We start from the raw sequence: 18,320 nt of genomic DNA on the forward strand, positions 1-18,320 counted from the left end.
AAGTTTTCAATGAGAGAATAACAATCGTTTGTCAGGAAACTGTCTCGCGATAGTTGCGATGTCCGTAGAGAAGGGTTTGTAATTTGAATAACAAGTAAAATGTTTCCCGGTTGTTTCTCCATTTTCTAACACCGGCGTAGATTTGAGATACGTGTACGGATGGAACTACTACACGATGAGATTCATGGGGATTTGGCCGAGGGAGAGGCAATGGCGTCAAACATCTAGCTACCTGTTCCTGGCCCCGATCCTGACGATGTTCTTCTTCGTGACCGTACCGCAGACCGCTAACATCCCGCACGTTTACGGCGACATGGACATGCTGGTGGAGAACCTGTCGATGGCGAACATCTCGGTCACGATCTCGATGCTGAAGACGATCGCCTTCTGGATCAACGGGAAACGTAAGTAGAGTCGGCGCCGGTGCTCAGCGGTCGGATCCACCGAATGATCTCCTCATTTGCAAGCATTGAAGTCTCTGCTGAGGTGCATGGCCAGGGACTGGAGCAACACAACGAAGCCCGGTGATCGCGTAGCGATGATGGAGGTCGCGAGAATCACCAGGAAGACGATCGTGACGAGCACCGTTACGGTGACCATCGTGGTCTTAGCGTATATCGCCAGATATTACTGCACTGCGAAGTACACCGACCAGAAGCTGTTCTTCCAGGCTAAGTTCCCGTACGACGTCGGCACCAGCCCGAATCTCCAGCTGACGGTTTTCGGACAATTGTTAGCCGGCGTATATGCTGCGATTAGCTACACGGCGGTCGACACCTTCATCGCCATGCTGGTTCTACATATTTGCGGGCAGTTGACCATTCTTAGGCTGGAGATACTGAACCTCCGAGAGAACGGGGACGTTAAGCTGGAGGTCGTCTTGAAGAGGATCGTCCAGAGGCATCAGTATATCAATACGTCAGTGTCTGGGAGTCTTCCTTTTCACTCGCGTTTGCTACTTCTTTGACCCGGGGAACAGAACTGGACAAGATTATTTCAGGACATCAATAACTTTGCTTAACAAAGAAATTAGAATGACCCCATTAAATGAGCAACTGATCCCCTAAAATTTGTCCATCGTCACATTCCATAAATTGGGAAGTGTTAGGGTATGTTCAACACCAAATTTAACTGTTAGGCGAGCTCAATGATCGTTCCATAAATTGGGGAGCGTTAGGTTATGTTTAACACTGAATATCTGCAATCATACTGTGCTAGCAAAGGGCGGTCATTTTTATTTGATTTGCTCCGAATCTGCAGACAAAACCTGTCGCCAAATACCGAACCTAATGCGGATACTAATAGGATAGATCAGGCATGGGCAGAAATAGCGCCAAAGCTAGGGAATTCTCGGTGGACGCCTACTTCTCCCGCCCGCGCGCCTCGCTCCCCGTAGTGGCCGTAGTCCCGCGGAGCTCCTCAGGCCCGTACCTACCGCACGCCGTATGCACTGCGCGTGGCGCGTTGGGGCGACTCGTGTACCCATAGGTTTCCACATTACTGCACATTACCCATGAGGTACTATGGTCAATGCGTTTTTTTTTGTAAGTGGTTTCCCCTATAGGCCTATTCCACTGCGCGGCACGATAATTTTGAAAAAATAAATGTGGAAAATTGTATTTATTACACTGTCAAAATTTTACTGGCAATTAGGAAAGCTTGATTATTTCGCTATTCAAAAAAACCTATTCAAAGAAAGCTTCACTATTCCGCATGTTCATTAGAACTGCATGGCGCATCGGAAATATCGAAGGGGAAGTTGGACGTTGATATTCGCATCAAAGACGTCAGCGAGGAATCGCTCAGCAGTGTACGCTGTTCTGTTTTTATGCTACGCATTTTCGAAAACGAACATTCGCACAAATAAGTCGATCCGAACATTGAGAAAATTCGGATCGCGAAATTTCTTAAAAGACGATATTTTGATTCATTTAAACATTTAAAAAATTCGGCTCCTTTGCCTTCCCTCGTTTTCAAAGAAATGTCGTGCTGTGCGCAGTGCATACGGCGTACGGTAGGTACGGGCCTGAGGAGCTCCGCGGGAATACGGCCACCACGGGGAGCGAGACGCGCGGGCGGGAGAAGTAGGCGTCCACCGAGAATTCCCTAGCTTTGGCGCTATTTCTGCCCATGCCTGGGATAGATGGTTCGGTGTTTGGCAACAATGTTTGGTGCCAAACGTTAGCCTGCCTTGGCGTCGTCGTAGAGGGCAGGTCGGTCGCACTACGAGCGGACCTAAATAGTCTTACTCTAAGAGTAAATATCAAGTGCAAAATCGGAGTAAAGTAATCATAATCGGAGTGATAATGTCTAAATTATTTAATTTTAAGTTTCATGCATTTTCGATAATTTAAATATTTGATTTTTGTGATCACGTCGAGCTGGATTGTAGGTTCTCAGCAACGATAGAGGACTGTTTCAACAAGATGCTCCTGCTGCAGATGCTAGGTTGTACGCTGCAACTTTGCTTTCAGTGTTTCCAAGCGATCATGGTACGAACAATGCTATCCATTTATGAAACAACAGAGAGTAACCCATGTCTCGATCGCAGACTTTCGGCGGCAAAGAGAAGATTCTTATGTACACTCAAATATTTTTTCTGTCGCTCTATGTACTGTATATTATGGCGCAGTTGTATTTGTATTGCTACGTGGGAGACAAGCTGACAATGGAGGTACAGATGAACGAATAAATAGATCCATTTTTCGATTCGGACAATTAATTTGATTGTTTAAACAAAGAGCACTCGTGCGAATTTTTTCACAAGTTTACGAAGACATTGTTACGTTTTGTAGAGCAGAGAGATAGCCAACGCAGCATACGACTGTGCGTGGTACAACCTGTCGTCCAGGAACGCTAAGTTGTTGATAATTATCATGTGTCGTGATATTTTACCGTTGCGAATCACCGCGGGCAGGTTCTGTTCCTTCACGTTGCAACTCTATTCCGAAGTAAGTGGAAGAATTCGTTTGCAAAACGAATTGTTGACCTTTTCAACTTGAAATTCAATTTTGACCATCGATTGCCACCAAACCGAGGATGTAGAATCTACGACAGTCGCGACATTTTTCTACACGCTGTATATACATATTTTTTATAATTCGAAAATTTTTAATGTCTTTCAGATTTTGAAAAGATCGATGGGCTACATTTCCGTTCTATACACGATGCAAAACGACTAGGAGAAATCATGTTACCATTATGTCTTCTAGAGAAAGGAAATTTCAGGTAGAATTGTATATTCAACAATAAATTAAAAATCTATTATTAGCTTATATTAGCTTGCCGAGTTATCGTTGTTGTCGTATGTGTTAAATCTTGTAATCGAATTTTAAACCACTTCCCGCTGAGCTAGAGACTTGAAACTTTAAACATAGCTCAGAACTGGATGACAATGCAATATTAAAAAACAAATTTTTAAAAAATTGTGCGTTCAGGAGAAAAAAAAGATTTAATATTGATTGTCACACCTCGTTGCGCGACACTTGGTAGTACGTCATCGCGTTCAGCAATCCCCACTCCACGCGCCAGCGCTCCCTACTCCACTACGCGTTCCACCTTCGACTCATCCCCACTCCACTGACCCATTTCGCACCGAAAGTGCTCAGTCAGTGTGGTGTTCCGGTCATTCAGTTCCATTTCGGACAATTTCGGATTGCATCAAGAGACGTCGTCTCTCGGAATCATCCCCTCATTCTATCTCGCGTATTTCCATATCTTGCGTTTCTATATATATCTTACTATTTCATACCAGTATTACTATATCTTGCGTTCCATTTAAAAAAGGCTAAAAAATAGAGAATAAAAAAATATATAAATAAACTGTTTAAAAACCACGCTTATATTAAAGTGCACTGGAAAGGAGAAAATAATTTTTATAGACATTAGTGACTATGAATAAAAACGTGGAGCGTCCACGAAGATTACGTCGATCTAGTTTAGCGCTCCACGCTTTTATTTATAGTGACTAATGTCTAAAAAAATTATTTTCCCCTTTTTAGTGCATTTTAATATAAGTGTGGTTTTTAAAAAGTTTTCTTTTATATATTTTTTTTAGTCTGTCGTTACTTCCATTAAACGAACGCGAGCAGACCGTTCGAAAGCCGGAAGTTAAATAGTTGATGCGTTGAACAAGGATCGAGGTAACAAGATCGAAAGTTTGCGAAGTAATAAAAGTATGAAATATTAACAAGCCGTGGACGCACGCGTGATCTAAGTTTGCATGGAACGCTCAAAGATATTATTTTCTCTGACCACAATTCTGCTCTTGAATATCGAAAACCCTCGGGTGCATACTCGAGCAGGTATTAGCTTATTTGTAGGCGATTGCTTATGGGGGAGTCGAGGACACGCGACTTCCTCTCGTCGATGAATATTTCATCGGACCATCCCCTTCAACGAGCCTTCAATTGCTACTATTTTCTACAATAGTTGCGACAGCATTATCTGGGAACTAGTTCCCCGCGGTTCTCGAGTTTCACAGTCTGCACACGATCAGTTATGCGATCTTGCGCAGACAATTCTCACGAGCGGGAACTCATTCAAGCATTCAGGATTCCAGAATGTACGTTGACGCAGTGTCTACATTGTGAATAATACTGTCTACCATGTTCTCTCGTGTCTGATCATTGTACATATGTTTAGTCAAATTATAAAGTATCATTGTAGGACCTTATTGTCTCTCTTTGCTTGGTTCTATAAAATAATTCATGGAAATCAAACTTTTCATAAAGACCACCATGTGTTGGTTCTAAAATTATTTTTAAGATTATTAATCTCAAGAATATTATATCTCCTATTTCTGGTTTTATAAAATAATTTATGGGAATATTCACATGGGGATATTTATTAAGACGTCTGAAAGACGTCTGAATGGCTCCCGAAAGTCTTCTGAATGTCTTGTGTTACAAAACGGTACATCTTAGAGATGTCTTCAGACTTCTTTTAGACGTAGTTTAGGCGTTTTTTACACGTATTTTTAGACAACGTCTCCGAAAAGACATCTTTTAGTCGTTTGTGTCGACAATGAACGCGATTATTTAAGCAACAATTGCGGAACACTGCACTCGTGCAAGTAAACGAAATAGAAGGTTGACATTGTCTGGAAGTAAAAGTTCACGGACAGGGGACTTTCACCGCTTATTTCCGTCACCGCGAAAAGAATAACGAAAGAAAGAAAGTGCTGGGGCCTCTCTAATAAACGTTATTAATGATTGTGCGTGGATATCACCGTGACAATAGGAGAAAACCAACGGACTGTCCAACCCGCGGTTTGATGCACACGAATGACAAACGCGCAGGCTTCACGGTTTGCTGAGAGAACAAACCGCCTTATAAAAATGACCGAACACGCGAGCCACGGCGTCATTTTCCTTCCTTTCGACAAAGGATCTATAGCGATCGATAGTCCTTCGGCTTCTTGGCACGCGAAGGTTTGAAGAAATCCAACTCGGTGGGAAAGAATGACCTTAAACGCGAAGGTTCTGATTGTTATGGCGCTGGTGACCTATGGTGTCCTTGGACGGAATACAGAGAGCAAGTATGACATTTTTAAGAAGACCTACAACAAGAAACATGGTGGTTCCATGCTGATGGAAATCGCGAAGGAGCTCGTGCAGAGATCTTCCAGTACCAGTCAAGTAAGTGTTGCACTTCTAGCTTCTACACAAATAGCACAAAGACGTCTTAAAGATGTCGACGTCTTCCGAAAACGTCTCCTGAACGTCTTGTGTTAGAAAACGGGACGTTCATTACAAGAACGCATATGGAATCGACATAAAAAGTGTAATAAAGATAACAAGTGCAATTAAAATCACAATAAAAATACTAAAAATTGAAATTGCAATTACAATTAAAGTCACAATAAAAATTGAAATTAGAATTGAGACTGAGACTGAGACTGAGACTGAAACTGAGATTTAAATTGGAATTGTGTGCTATCTGGGTAAGTGAAACATTAATTCTTCGAATTTCCTGTCGGTAGGTTCTGAATCTAAATTTATCAAATTTGCTGATTCTCTTGGTGCTGAAAGCAGTGGTCTTCGGTGCTGGATACTTGGGACACAGTGGCCACAAGGGACGCGAGATTGAAGAAGGTTCTTATCACTGGAAATAATAAACAAACTTATGAAGCTGTGAATTTAAAAAATGTATTTTTATTTAGAGTCCTAGCTGGTAAAAAATTACGTATAGAAACTTGTATTTCTGGTTTAGCGTGTGCTACATGCTTGTATTCACGACAAATGTGCTCTAATATCGATTGATTTCTTTTTCAGAAAATGTTATGTCCGAAGGAGAGATAGCTTTGGCTTTGGGCTATTTAATGGGTGACACCTGCTTGTATAGAGCAGCCTGCGAAGACCCACATGTCGCGAAAGAATATCTTGGGGCGGCTGAAATGATCATTGAAACTGTCAAACTATTGCCGCAGTGAGTGATTTTTAAATTAAGAAAAATATCGCTTCTCATTCCCTTTTGCTCGAATTTGTTTTTTTTTTTAGAAAAGTTTAGTTTAGAATCATATGTATAGGTTTGTAGTAGTGCATATTATTTTTCAGATTTCCTCCTGTGGAAGGGAAGTATGAGAAGACAATGGCGGAATTCCGGAAGGCCATCGAGCACGGCATCACAGACGGATGTCCGCCCGAATACACTTGTAAAAAGGAAAACATCAGAAACTTTTTAACAGAAGAATAAGAAACAAATTCATAGTGATAGACCGCGGATCTTTGTGCAAAAGAAAAAAGAGAAGAGAAGTGTATTCCTTCTTCTAATATCTTTACAGTTATTTTACATAGTCATTTTCATTAAAATTGCATAAGATCCGCAGTCTAGTGATGAATATTTAATAATAAGACGAAGATCCGACGAAAGATCAATATTTAGACGAATAAATTGTTATCGAAAAATATATGTCGCCGTTTTTTTATTTAATGGAACCGGAAATCAGTTTACATATATTTGAATTTGAATATTTCGAACAACCCGCCTCCGTTTCCGGCGCGCGCTATTTAAATTTTCAGATATTCGAAGAAAATGAATGTATGCATATTTATTTCTCATGCGTAAAATTCTATTTCGATATGTTTTAATTAATCATTGGACAGGAAAGGAGTTTCAAGGATATTGTATATTATTTTAAATTTGATTTGACTTGTAAAGCGCTAGAGGGTTCTGGCCATCATCGTGAGATGTCAGTTTTGAAACATTCACCTAACCTAACCGTGGACGAGCAAGCGGCGCTGACGATTGAGTTTTGATTTTCGCCTATTCACGCCGTTTACGCGTATAAACAATTTTTCTTATTCGGAAATACTGAAGTATTCGCAGTCGCACTCGACAGAAGAATGAGTTCCGTAGGAACAGGGGTAAATATGCGTTATATTAATTCTAAGATATTCGCTGAAAAACTGCGTCGAGCGGAACCTAACCTCCATTGTGATTTCAGTACGATTTGTCCGCCTCTCAATTTTCGCCGGACGGACGTGTATTTCAAGTGGAATATGCACAGAAAGCTGTGGAGAATGGAGGGTAAGTAGAATTAATTGTTTCACAATCTTTATTAATAATTTATCGCAATGTTGTTGTTTAACCTCAACGTTTCTGTCATTTCGTATCTCTTCGAAGAGTATTTGACTAACTAGTCAGAATTTACTTTGATCCATCTTCATTTTCTATCACAAATTATATTTATTAAAACGACTGTTCACAATTATTAGTTTAGTCCTATGTTCACAATTATTTGTTTAGACCTATCATATCGACATAAGATATTACTGAATAACCTTTACAATCAGGTGTGTATCTCAAAACTTTGTCATTTACAAAAAAAATTCATATTCCGCTTCAATACCATCTCCATAACGTATGTGACAAATGACCTAATGTTCGCTGTGCAAACGCTGGCAATTTGATACATAAGCAATACCGTTCCATAAACAAGTTTATTGTTTTGTAGGACGGTGATAGGTTTGCGTGGAAAGGATGGAGTGGTGTTCGCAGTTGAGAAAATTATCACCTCCAAGCTATTCGAGCCTGGAGCAAACAAGAGAATATTCAATATCGATCAGCATGTGGGTATGGCAGCTTCTGGACTGATATCTGATGCTGGACAGATCGCAGAGACTGCTAGATCCGAAGCTGCATATTACAGATCCGTGTACGGAGTGGGTATTCCCCTGAAACGTCTGAATGAGAATGTGTCCATGTACATACATGCGTACACTCTCTACTCGGCAGTGAGGCCTTACGGCTGCTCCGTTATTCTTGGCGCCTATGAGAACGATGAACCAGTAATGTACATGATCGATCCATCTGGTGTATCTTATGGATACTATGGTTGCGCTATTGGTAAGTGTGATTTAAATGCATTCATTATTTTACTGGAATATTTACTCTACAATTTTCTCGTAAATGGTGTAGGAAAGGCAAAGCAATCTGCGAAGACCGAGATAGAGAAGCTGAAGCTCTCCGAAATGACCTGCCCGGAATTAGTGAAGGAGGCAGCGAGAATTATTTACCTGGTTCACGACGAACTGAAAGACAAGCAGTTCGAGCTCGAAATGAGCTGGGTGGGTAAACACACGAACGGAAGGCACGAGCGCGTACCGCACGATATAAAAGCGGAAACGGAAGCTAAAGCGAAGCAGGCGATGGCGGAAGACTCGGACAGCGAAACCGAAGACATGTAAATCGATAATAGTCACCGATACATAACGCATTTTGTACTTGTAAGTTATCTAATTTAAGTACGTGAAAACACAGTACTGTGGAAATCTTTTCTGTCTGCGGAACGAGCCGAATAAAACCGGAAACCTGTTGTTTAAGAAACCACAAATACCGTGTGTTTCCCATCATTTTTTTCCACCGCGTCGTTTTTCTGCTGGCAACGCTGTTATGTAAACACCAGCCAGATCATTTTCATAACAATCGTATAGTGACATAACGTTTTTGATCCCAGAGGAAAAATCCGGACCAGCGCCTCGTTTGTTTCGCGTTCCCTTTCTATCGAACCCCGTTTATTAAACGCGCACCAACACCGAATATCGCGGCTCGTAATAATCCACGAATAATGGGGAAATATCCTCCTTTGTGTCCTTAAAAGGATTTTCTTTGGTTGATGGAATTTTCGATCGGGAAAAGGTCGGGGCACGTGGGAATTGATCGATCGCACAAAGGAAAAAAACGGGACCACGTTTAATCTGTCCGGTTTTTCATCCATTTGCACCGGATAAAAAGATCAAACCTTATCTCTCGCAGCCCCTTGTTCTGCAATGTCGAGCGGGACACGCGGCATTCTATTGAATTTCACAAAAGCGAATGCTTATTCAAGACAACAATCATTTACATATTGCACGATGTTGTTCGCCAATTTTCTTCGGATAATATTGTTCAAGGTAGAAGGGAAACATCTCGATACCGCGGTCACGAATCGTGCTGAAAAGTTTGAAGCCGGGAGTTCTACAATTCCGAAACAAAAAACAAGTTTTTTTCTCCTGGAAGAGGAAAGGTAATTATTGATTTTTATGGCAGCTGCGGTGGAATTTATTAGCGAAAATCTATTACACTAGCTGCGCCCGACCACTGGCGGTGTACCTGAAAAGGTTGTTATGACAGACAAAAAAAGGGCACGGATCAGCTCCGAACCGGCCGATTATATTTACAACCACCGCGCTCCGACAACTTCAACCCCGACAGATGGACAACACGTGGATCATACATACACACACATGCGTTTCTATTTTATATATACATAGAAGATATAATATTGAAGTGGAAGCAAATACGGAACGAAACATTGTACTATTCCACATCGCTCGACCCGCGGGTGAAAACTGTATTATCGCCGGTCCCGGAAGGGCAATATTATTCCAAGAAACTACAGTAGAATATTGAATATGTATACACTATCGGGCTTCAGTTGAATCAGAGATAATATTTTCTTACTTGGAACTTCATATTTTTCCAAGCTGAGACCGCGGCGTGAAATTGTTACAAAGCGAGGACAACGAAGAGCATTTCGAGCCGGAGAGCAATACTCATCTGAAGATAATTGATTGGAGGGTTGAGTTAGGCTCTCCTGCGGGAGTATCCCCTCATTTACGCCGTCTAATCGAATCCTCCTCGGGCAAATGAGACGCGGATATCCGGTCGGCAAAAGAACAGTGGGGGATGGACAGGTATGCGAAATCGTGAGAGAGAGAGGGAGAGGAAGGGGGAGAGCGTGGGATTTCGCGCATGCTGGTTTTTCGCGTTGAGGGGGTTGGTTGTAGCCGGCCGTGTCGGGTGTTAGACTGCGTGCACAGTCGGAGGAGAGAGGGTAGTTTCGTTGGGGCTTTATATAAGGGTAGGTAGACTTTGTGACAACGCCACTAGTTTTGATTGATGCATGCGGTCCGCTGTTCGCGTCGATGTTAGAGAGGGAGGGAGAACGCGGGAGAGAGAAGGAGAGGAACGAGAAAAAGGAAGAGAGACGGTGTCTCGGTGATCACGAGTGTCGGTAGCACGTGGCGGTTTTCGTTCCGCGGTACCGGAAGTGTGTGCGTCTTCTTTGTTGACAACGAGGAAAACAATGTCGTTGAACCGCAGCACCCTGGTCCCGGATAATATCCACGAGGAGTACGTGCATCCGGCTGTCTACGTCGGGGCTGCGATTGCCCTCGGCTTCATCGGCTTCTTCGGGTTCACCATGAACTTGTTGGTCGCCGTGGTCATCGTCAAGGACGCGCAGAACCTCTGGACACCTGTCAACGTCATCCTTGTCAACATGATCGTGAGTACTGCGACTTTGTTTATTTATTATTTGATTAAGACACTTTCCACGAAGAATATCAAAATTATTAGTGGAACATGCACGGCTCTAGTTCCTGCATCTTGCAATTGAAGTTTTCATATTTTCTGCTAGCTTATAACATTAAACCTACCACGAGGGGCCATTTTATTAGATTTTTTATTTGACAATTATTGAAATTGTAAAGGTGTTCTCATGGGAATGTTGTTGAATATATTTTTTGACACCAGTATGTATTATAGTAAAAATCGCACAAAATATAAATCAATTTAATCTTGTTGTTTTTATAATACTGTACGCATCGGTCACTTTTGATGGTCGGTAGGTTTAGTTTTTCTGCTATAGTTGATTACTAGATCGCGGATGTTTATGCAAAACATTTCTCCATCAATTCCAAGGCATCGAGGTCACGTAGAAATTATTTATTTCAATAACTTCGTTGTCTTCAGCTAATATTAAATTCAGAAGATGTGAGAATCTTCTTCCTAGCATCTCTGGGTGGGTTTGTGTGGTGTCGTCGTAATTTGTACTCATTCTTCATCATTATTTGTTTTAAAATGTATACAGTGGTTAAGGAAAGTATTCGAACGTCCTTGAAAACGGAATAACTTTTTTATAATTGTACCAAACGATCTGATTTTTTATAATCAATTAGAAGCGTTGGTTTACGAAGTGATATGCAAAAAAGATTTTCCAAAAATCGTAATTTACAAGGTTACATGCAAAAATGAAAAAGGCATTTTTTAAAACTTTTTTATTTGGGCTCTTAATGAGAATTTAAAATCTATGTTTCGTAGATCTATGTTAGTTATATGTATACATGCTGAAAATTTCATCGAAATCGGTTGACGCAGGAAAAAACGACACGCATCGAAAGAGTATGATTCCGTAAAGTCGTGTAAAACTACGATTTTCACTATTTTTAACCGCTTGTAACTCGTGTGTATGTTAATCGATTTCGATGAAATTTTCAGCATGTGCGTAACTAACATAGATCTACAAAACATATATTTTAAATTTTCATTGAGGGCCCAAATAAAAAAGTTTTAAAAAATCTTCTTTTCATATCATTTCGTAAACCAATGCTTCTAATTGATTATAAAAAGTCAGGTCGTTTGGTACAATTATAAGGAAGTTATTAGTTTTTAAGAGGTGTACGCGCGAATACTTTGTACACCCACTATTACATGTAGATCGTTTGACGATCGGCATGATATATCTGTAGAAACAGCTGTTTCTACAAATTCAATGTAATTGCAGTTCTTCGCGAATATCTCGAAAATGATCTCTACACCACGACGACATATTACAAAATAACCTTTTATGCGTATATTGTGAACATATTTTGATGTTTCCACCGTTTTTCATTTCATGCATTTTTCTCGTAAGTGCATAAAATCCGCAGTCTATTAATTTTCTATAAAATTAATTATCTTCATGATAAAAAAAATCTAAATATATTTTATGAAAAAATTTTATTTTAATTTGATTCAACGTGACGAAATGCATTGAACCAATACGCCGTACATTACTATAGCATCTTCTTGAAATGTATTTGATCGTTCTTGAATTTCTCAATTTACTATAATTGGTGAGAATTGAGAGCGTTAGAATAGTTAACGCTGAATTCTAGTAGGTTAACGCAAGATTAGAGCGGTTCTGTGTAAAAGCAGTAAGCATCGTATTGGTTCAAACAAACTGCCCCAGAGGCTGAGAGTTTGATACAGGCAAACGGCTGACATGGGTTATTTCACGGGCCTAATCAGAATGTTTACACGAGAACGGTAATCTCCGTTTGACTTTGACTGCCTCCGGCACGAACCTATCGGCGCGTCTCAAAACATATGTCTCACTTAGGATAAAAGGCAGAAACCAAATCGTGAATGTGTGTTCTACGAAAATACCGAATAAGAAATAGATCGATTCGTGAGTGTGTACTCTACTAAAGTACCGAGAGGAGAATAGGATGGACAGAAAATGGACAAAAAATTTAGGTTAGTTTATAAAAAATTTAGCGTCTCGAATTACGTTTCGGGAATAACTTTTTGTAAGTATTTTGCGAATTGAAACTGTTTTGCTACGACCATTTGAGCCTTACAGAGAGAAGTGTTTTCATGCCACATCATCTTTAGTTTCATTATTTCATATGGAGGAATTTGAGAATCCTTCTAAAATAAAAATATCTGAAGTCATATTTAACAAACGAAATACTTTCGGGTCCGGCCTGACCCGGCCCGATCTGTTTCCGATATTTTTCCCGGATTCTCGCATACCTCTGATAAAGAGACATTCTACTTACTATTCCTAATTCATCAGTGAATCGCGATCGATGACGAAACCATTAAAAAATACATCACTTATGCGAAGTGGTAGCTATCCGATAGGACTCTTGATCCCGGTAGAACGGACGTGCGATTCAATAATCTCGGCGCAAACAAATCCGCGGAGTTAGATGCTGCGATCTACCATCTCGGATAATCTTAAAATAAACGTTATCTTGGGGATTGTAAGCCATGTTCGGTCTCTGTTCGTTCAAATATTGAAATTCAGAGCAGTGTCGGATCTAGGGTTGGGCTTTGTAGGCTGCAGCCAGTGTTGGGCAATAAATAAATTTATTTAAATGAAGAATTATTTAAATAACAAGTTATTTGTTATTTGGAGATTCAAATAAAAATCAAACATAATTATTTATTATTTGAGCAAGTCTACATAGAATTATTTAAAATAATAAAGTTAATTGTTGTTTACAAATACAATTTCAATTATTATTTGTATTGAGAAATAATAAACTGAAAAGATTGCTATAGCAGACAAAAAACGCGCACGTGTTCATTCTATACACAAAATGCAAGAAATAAGAGAAGACCAAAAACTATTTATTTGATATCCACCTGAATCCAAATAATAAATAATCTTTTATTTTATTTTATAATTATTTTATTTGCAAATAAGAATTAATAAATAGATCACTTTTGGAATTATTTAAATTACTTTTATTTAAATAAAAAGTTTGTTTATTATTTGCAATTAAAATCACACGTTTATTTATTATTTAAAATAAAATTTGCCCAACACTGGCAGCAGCCCAGAGCTTCGTTCAGTCAAAGTTGTAAATAAAATAAAAACAATTTCAATCAGAAACTTAATAAAAAATAGATTATACAAAAATGTTTGGTACTCGAGTTAATTTGGGTTAGTTGGGTAGGCCCCCAAACAGTGTTAGCTTTAAAATTAACGGTCAGCCGCGAACGCTTCGGCCCCCGATTATGGTTGATATAACGGAGGTTCAACTGTAATTAGATTGTAAATAGAAATACCGAGTCACCGAGTTTCGTCGTGCCGTTATGGAAAATATTAGTTTCATGAATCATGGACTTGTTTGACTACAGTTCAGCCTTGAATAAACGAGGAGGCGCGAGATTTTCAGAAATACATCCGCAAACAGACGTGGATAGGTTTCGGGAAAGTTGTTACCGTAAAAAGTACATATTGCCTAAGCCAGGCGTGTCTAGATGTTACCCGCACTACTCAAGCCTTATGCTAATGCCAGGCACTTGTGGCGCATGGCGGCAGTGCTTCGATTGTGCCCAAATTTTCTCGCGCAGGCGCGAAGCAGTAACATATCTACTATTGGGTAGCAGAGCGGCCAGAGCCCTGAGGCAGTTATATTGGCGGGGATGTACCGAAATAATCTTACCGGACAAAAAGACTCCAGGACGTGTCCTACGAGTTACAAAATATACACAAATTCACTTGTTATACATTCATTTTTCAGAATCAAATCATATAAATTTTTAAAAATTCTGCGGGGTGCTTAAGGAACCCCATTTTATCGAGAAGCTTACGTTACTGAGGCTGAAATCGCACAATCTAAGCACTGCATGGCGGTACGACCGTCGACCGTGTCAAATAGGGGGAGAACGTCACCTCCTACCTTCGTCGAATGAAGAAGTAGGAGGAGGGCCACATGTGGCTCCCGGAGCGCAAGCTGGACAGGCCTGGCCTAAGCGAAGAGACAGAGCCTGGAAAAAGCAACTTGTTGATGAGACCTCGGAAGTTTGATAAATATATCCTGGATCGGTTCCAATCAGTCTCACAATTAGGAATAGTAAAACAGTTTAATTAAAGAAAAGGAACGAATTGAAGCTTTATTCTATGTATACATACATTAATGAGTGACGACAATAAGTTAAATTTAATTTGCGAAATATAATAATGTCCTGAACACTGGACAGGAACTAAAGATGATATCGCCATTATCGCGTGAGCGTATCAAAGTTGAATTTTAATTGAAGAACCGCGTTTTCCCGAGAGATTGCAACGAGATAGATGCGTCATAGAGACACGACAGCAGGGAAACGTGAAACGCTTGCTGTGCATAATGTATGTGTGATAAGCCTCTTTTCGAACGCAGCCCTTCTGGCTTTGGCGCGAATGTATTTCCATAAAAAGGGCGGAATATTCTCCTCTAAATGTTGCGCCGCCGCCGCATGCTTCTCGATACTTCCGAGCATTATGGTATTAAACAGTGGAATCGCATTATCATTAATGAGTTCCGTTTTTCATCGCGGTGCCGGGGATCGTCTAATGAATCTCGAGATTTCCGCGAAAACCAACACGAGGAAACTTGGTAAATTTTATCTTCACTGTACGCGCATCGGAAATTATGCGAAATGTATGTGGGATTATTAAGAGTGGGCCATTCGAAATTGTCTTCTTGGTCTAGTTTAATGCGAAATTTAAAAAAAATGTGTACTCGATTAAAACCTACGGACATACACATTTAGTACCAAAAATATATTTCCTTAAAAAGGGTGATTCCCAAGGTCATTTGAAATAACCTTTTCCTTTACGAAAATGCTCTACGAGGCTTTGTTAAGGAATTATTAACGATAAACTGCGGACCAATCACGGCGCGAGAACCATCGCCGGGGCGGAGTCCGTTCGCAGTTCCCGCCCCAATTCGTTTTTCTTGAATAACTACTTAACGAAACGACCGAGAACATTTTCGCAAAGGAAAAAGTTGCTTCGAATAGCCTCAAGAACCACCCCTTTCAAGTACATTTGTCTACTGTATAAAAAAATGGCCAAACTACTCCGAATTGTGAACCGTACGAAGCTATGAATCGAACCGAATACCGCAGCGTCGGTCGTCCATATTTAATTTTGTTTAAATGAAGAGTATTTCCAAGCCCGCGCGCGGCTTCCGGCAGTGGTTCGTTTGTCCGGAATCGAAAGATGGAAGTTCGGCGAAGCGTAATTGAAGGAGGTTCCTGCGGAAGGATGAGGAATAGGCTCGCGTAGAAGTCACGAAGAAGAACAGAAAGTACTTTGTTTGCGCTGGAAAAGTGTATCCGGCCGAAAGTGGTTTATCGATACTTGTTCGAGCAGTTCCAGTCCTCGAGCGACAATTAATAACGGATCGTGTTTGGATGGGAATTGATTTTAATGATTCGAAGTTTCCGGGAGTTTGCCATTGCTATGCTCTCGCGTCTGGTGGATCTCGTGAAATTGTAAGTTACGATCTGTGTAACGCGAGCTATACACACCCTGTACATCTAATTATTCTCGGAAATGGATGTTGCAACCGTTCCAAATTGCGTGTCTGTTCATCGTGAAGCATGAAGAAGGCGAAAATAGAAAATCGCGTTAACCCCGCGTTTTGAAATACGTTTTGCGAATTGATATTTCACGAATTGGCTCTCCTACCGTCCGCCATGTCGGTTCCCAGGCCGGTCCAGAAAAATTCGGTCATCGGTTTCCATTTAATTCGATAAAGGACAGGTTTTATGCTGCTGTCGAGCGCGTCAGGCGTTTCAATAAACTCGATCGCGATGATATAATACGCTGTAATTGCGACAGAAACACCTGACTCTTTTACCATTTAGAGAGGGGAACGCCAGTTACATGGGCGTGGGATCTGGAAAATTTCATTCGGTGCTTATATTATGACATGATCCTGGATAGCACAAAGACGTCCATTTTACTTCTACTTTAGGCCTGAAAGTCTTACGTCCTAAAAAAACGTTTTAAGACCATAAACAGTGTGGTTATTATATACCCATAATCTAGCAGTATTAGCATTGGTATTATTTGTTCGAGTTATAGTGTTTTTGCTTCAATTTCAATTTCAATTTTTATTGTGATTTTAATTGTAATTTTAATTTTTGTTATTTTTATTGTGATTTTAATTGCAATTGTTATTTTTATTACACTTTTTATGTCAATTCCACATTCGTTCTTCTAGTAAAGCCATTTATTAATTACTCTTCTTTTCTTTTAATTTAATTAACATTTATGCACCTTTGAGACTTCTTAGGGCCGTCTTAAAGACCTCCCGAATGTCCTACGAACGTCTCCTAAACGTCTCTTAGACGTCAAACAAATGTCTGAAAGACGTACCGTTTTCTAAGACATTCAGGAGACGTTCGTAGGACATTCGGTACATCTTTTAGACGTCTGAATGTTCTATAATAATTGTGGTACACCTTCAACTAGCCTCTATGAACTAGCATAATCGCAGAACTAGAGATTTGAGACGCGTCGTTCTAACAAGTCTTTCCAGCAATTTCAAATTATAATTGTATAAAGAGTCTTCCATTCTGAGGTGTCATTTTAAATTTCTCGCTATTTTGCCACTCTCCGACACGTTGTTAGTAAAATTGTAAAAGAATCTTAAATTGTAGAAAACTGTAAAATTGTACATTGCAAAAGTAATTGTAAAAAATTTTATATTTCAGAAGAAATGTGCATTAAAGTTTACATTGACGTAAATTGCGAAAAAATTGTCAATTTCAAACAATTGCAAATTGTAAAAACCCGCATTTTTCCAGAATGTAGAATATCATTTCTAAATGGAAGAGCCTTTAGTATTAATAGCGAGCAGACTGCGGGCATTCGTGCGTTCGTATTAAATGCTACATGAATATGAAAAAGCGCGGAGCGATATCAACTGCGAATTAAATATTAGACCGCTTCAAAAAAACGCACCGGTGCAATAAACGAATTCCCGTTTGAATCGCAGGAACATCATTTCGCCCGAGTATCTGCAGTCTGATATTTATTAATTGAGAACGTGCAAAAAAACAATTTCCGTGTTCTGTGCAGGTCGGCGATTTTTTAGTGGCAGCCCTTGGAAATCCGGTCGCTATGGTGTCTGCAATCACTGGAGGATGGTACTGGGGCTACAAAGTGTGTCTATGGTATAACTTATTATTTACTAACTGAAGTTACACGGGATTTCTCAGAGGAGCGGCGTGCGGCCGTGCTGCTTCGATTCGGTTTCATCGGGAATGAGCATTGTTCTTCGTCGTTCGTTGTCGACTTACTCTGGGTTCCACTTGTGCTGGAACGTAATGAAATTGTGGCGCCATATTGTCGTTTCCCTCTGCCGTTGTCGTTGCTTTTTTAACTCTGTGATTACGTAATTTCTACATTTATTTATATTTAATTTTTTTAATTTGCGTCTTATGATGACTGTATAAGATCAGAGTCTGGCAAAAATTTAATCAACGATTGACGAATGAATTTC

General features: G+C 40.1%; 4 protein-coding genes across 4 annotated transcripts in view; all 4 read left to right on the top strand.

Moving 5' to 3' along the window:
- Positions 1 to 58: 58 nt before the first annotated feature.
- On the top strand, positions 59 to 3,382 carry LOC143212569 (odorant receptor 13a-like). Its single transcript, XM_076431480.1, has 7 exons — positions 59 to 74; positions 141 to 404; positions 468 to 918; positions 2,393 to 2,492; positions 2,552 to 2,674; positions 2,796 to 2,951; positions 3,126 to 3,382. Exons 1-7 carry the CDS (start codon positions 59 to 61, stop codon positions 3,180 to 3,182), a joined length of 1,167 nt encoding a protein of 388 aa, XP_076287595.1. The 3' UTR covers positions 3,183 to 3,382.
- A 1,665-nt stretch (positions 3,383 to 5,047) lies between these two features.
- On the top strand, positions 5,048 to 7,078 carry LOC143212628 (uncharacterized). Its single transcript, XM_076431590.1, has 4 exons — positions 5,048 to 5,639; positions 5,984 to 6,095; positions 6,276 to 6,429; positions 6,558 to 7,078. Exons 1-4 carry the CDS (start codon positions 5,463 to 5,465, stop codon positions 6,694 to 6,696), a joined length of 582 nt encoding a protein of 193 aa, XP_076287705.1. The 5' UTR covers positions 5,048 to 5,462; the 3' UTR covers positions 6,697 to 7,078.
- Positions 7,079 to 7,198: 120 nt separating this feature from the next.
- Prosalpha7 (proteasome alpha7 subunit) lies at positions 7,199 to 8,836 on the top strand. The gene is made up of 4 exons (XM_076431589.1): positions 7,199 to 7,367; positions 7,448 to 7,530; positions 7,958 to 8,349; positions 8,422 to 8,836. Exons 1-4 carry the CDS (start codon positions 7,347 to 7,349, stop codon positions 8,688 to 8,690), a joined length of 765 nt encoding a protein of 254 aa, XP_076287704.1. The 5' UTR covers positions 7,199 to 7,346; the 3' UTR covers positions 8,691 to 8,836.
- Positions 8,837 to 8,991: 155 nt separating this feature from the next.
- Positions 8,992 to 18,320, top strand: part of LOC143212626 (pinopsin) — a 28,013-nt gene continuing 18,684 nt past the window's right edge. The window contains exons 1-3 of the mRNA XM_076431588.1: positions 8,992 to 9,508; positions 9,570 to 10,771; positions 17,897 to 17,991. Coding sequence (XP_076287703.1) covers positions 10,571 to 10,771; positions 17,897 to 17,991 — 296 coding nt within the window. The 5' untranslated portion in view covers positions 8,992 to 9,508; positions 9,570 to 10,570. The remainder of the gene's footprint in view (positions 9,509 to 9,569; positions 10,772 to 17,896; positions 17,992 to 18,320) is intronic.

This window comes from Lasioglossum baleicum, chromosome 10, assembly GCF_051020765.1.
Source record: "Lasioglossum baleicum chromosome 10, iyLasBale1, whole genome shotgun sequence".
Lineage (NCBI taxonomy): Eukaryota > Metazoa > Arthropoda > Insecta > Hymenoptera > Halictidae > Lasioglossum > Lasioglossum baleicum.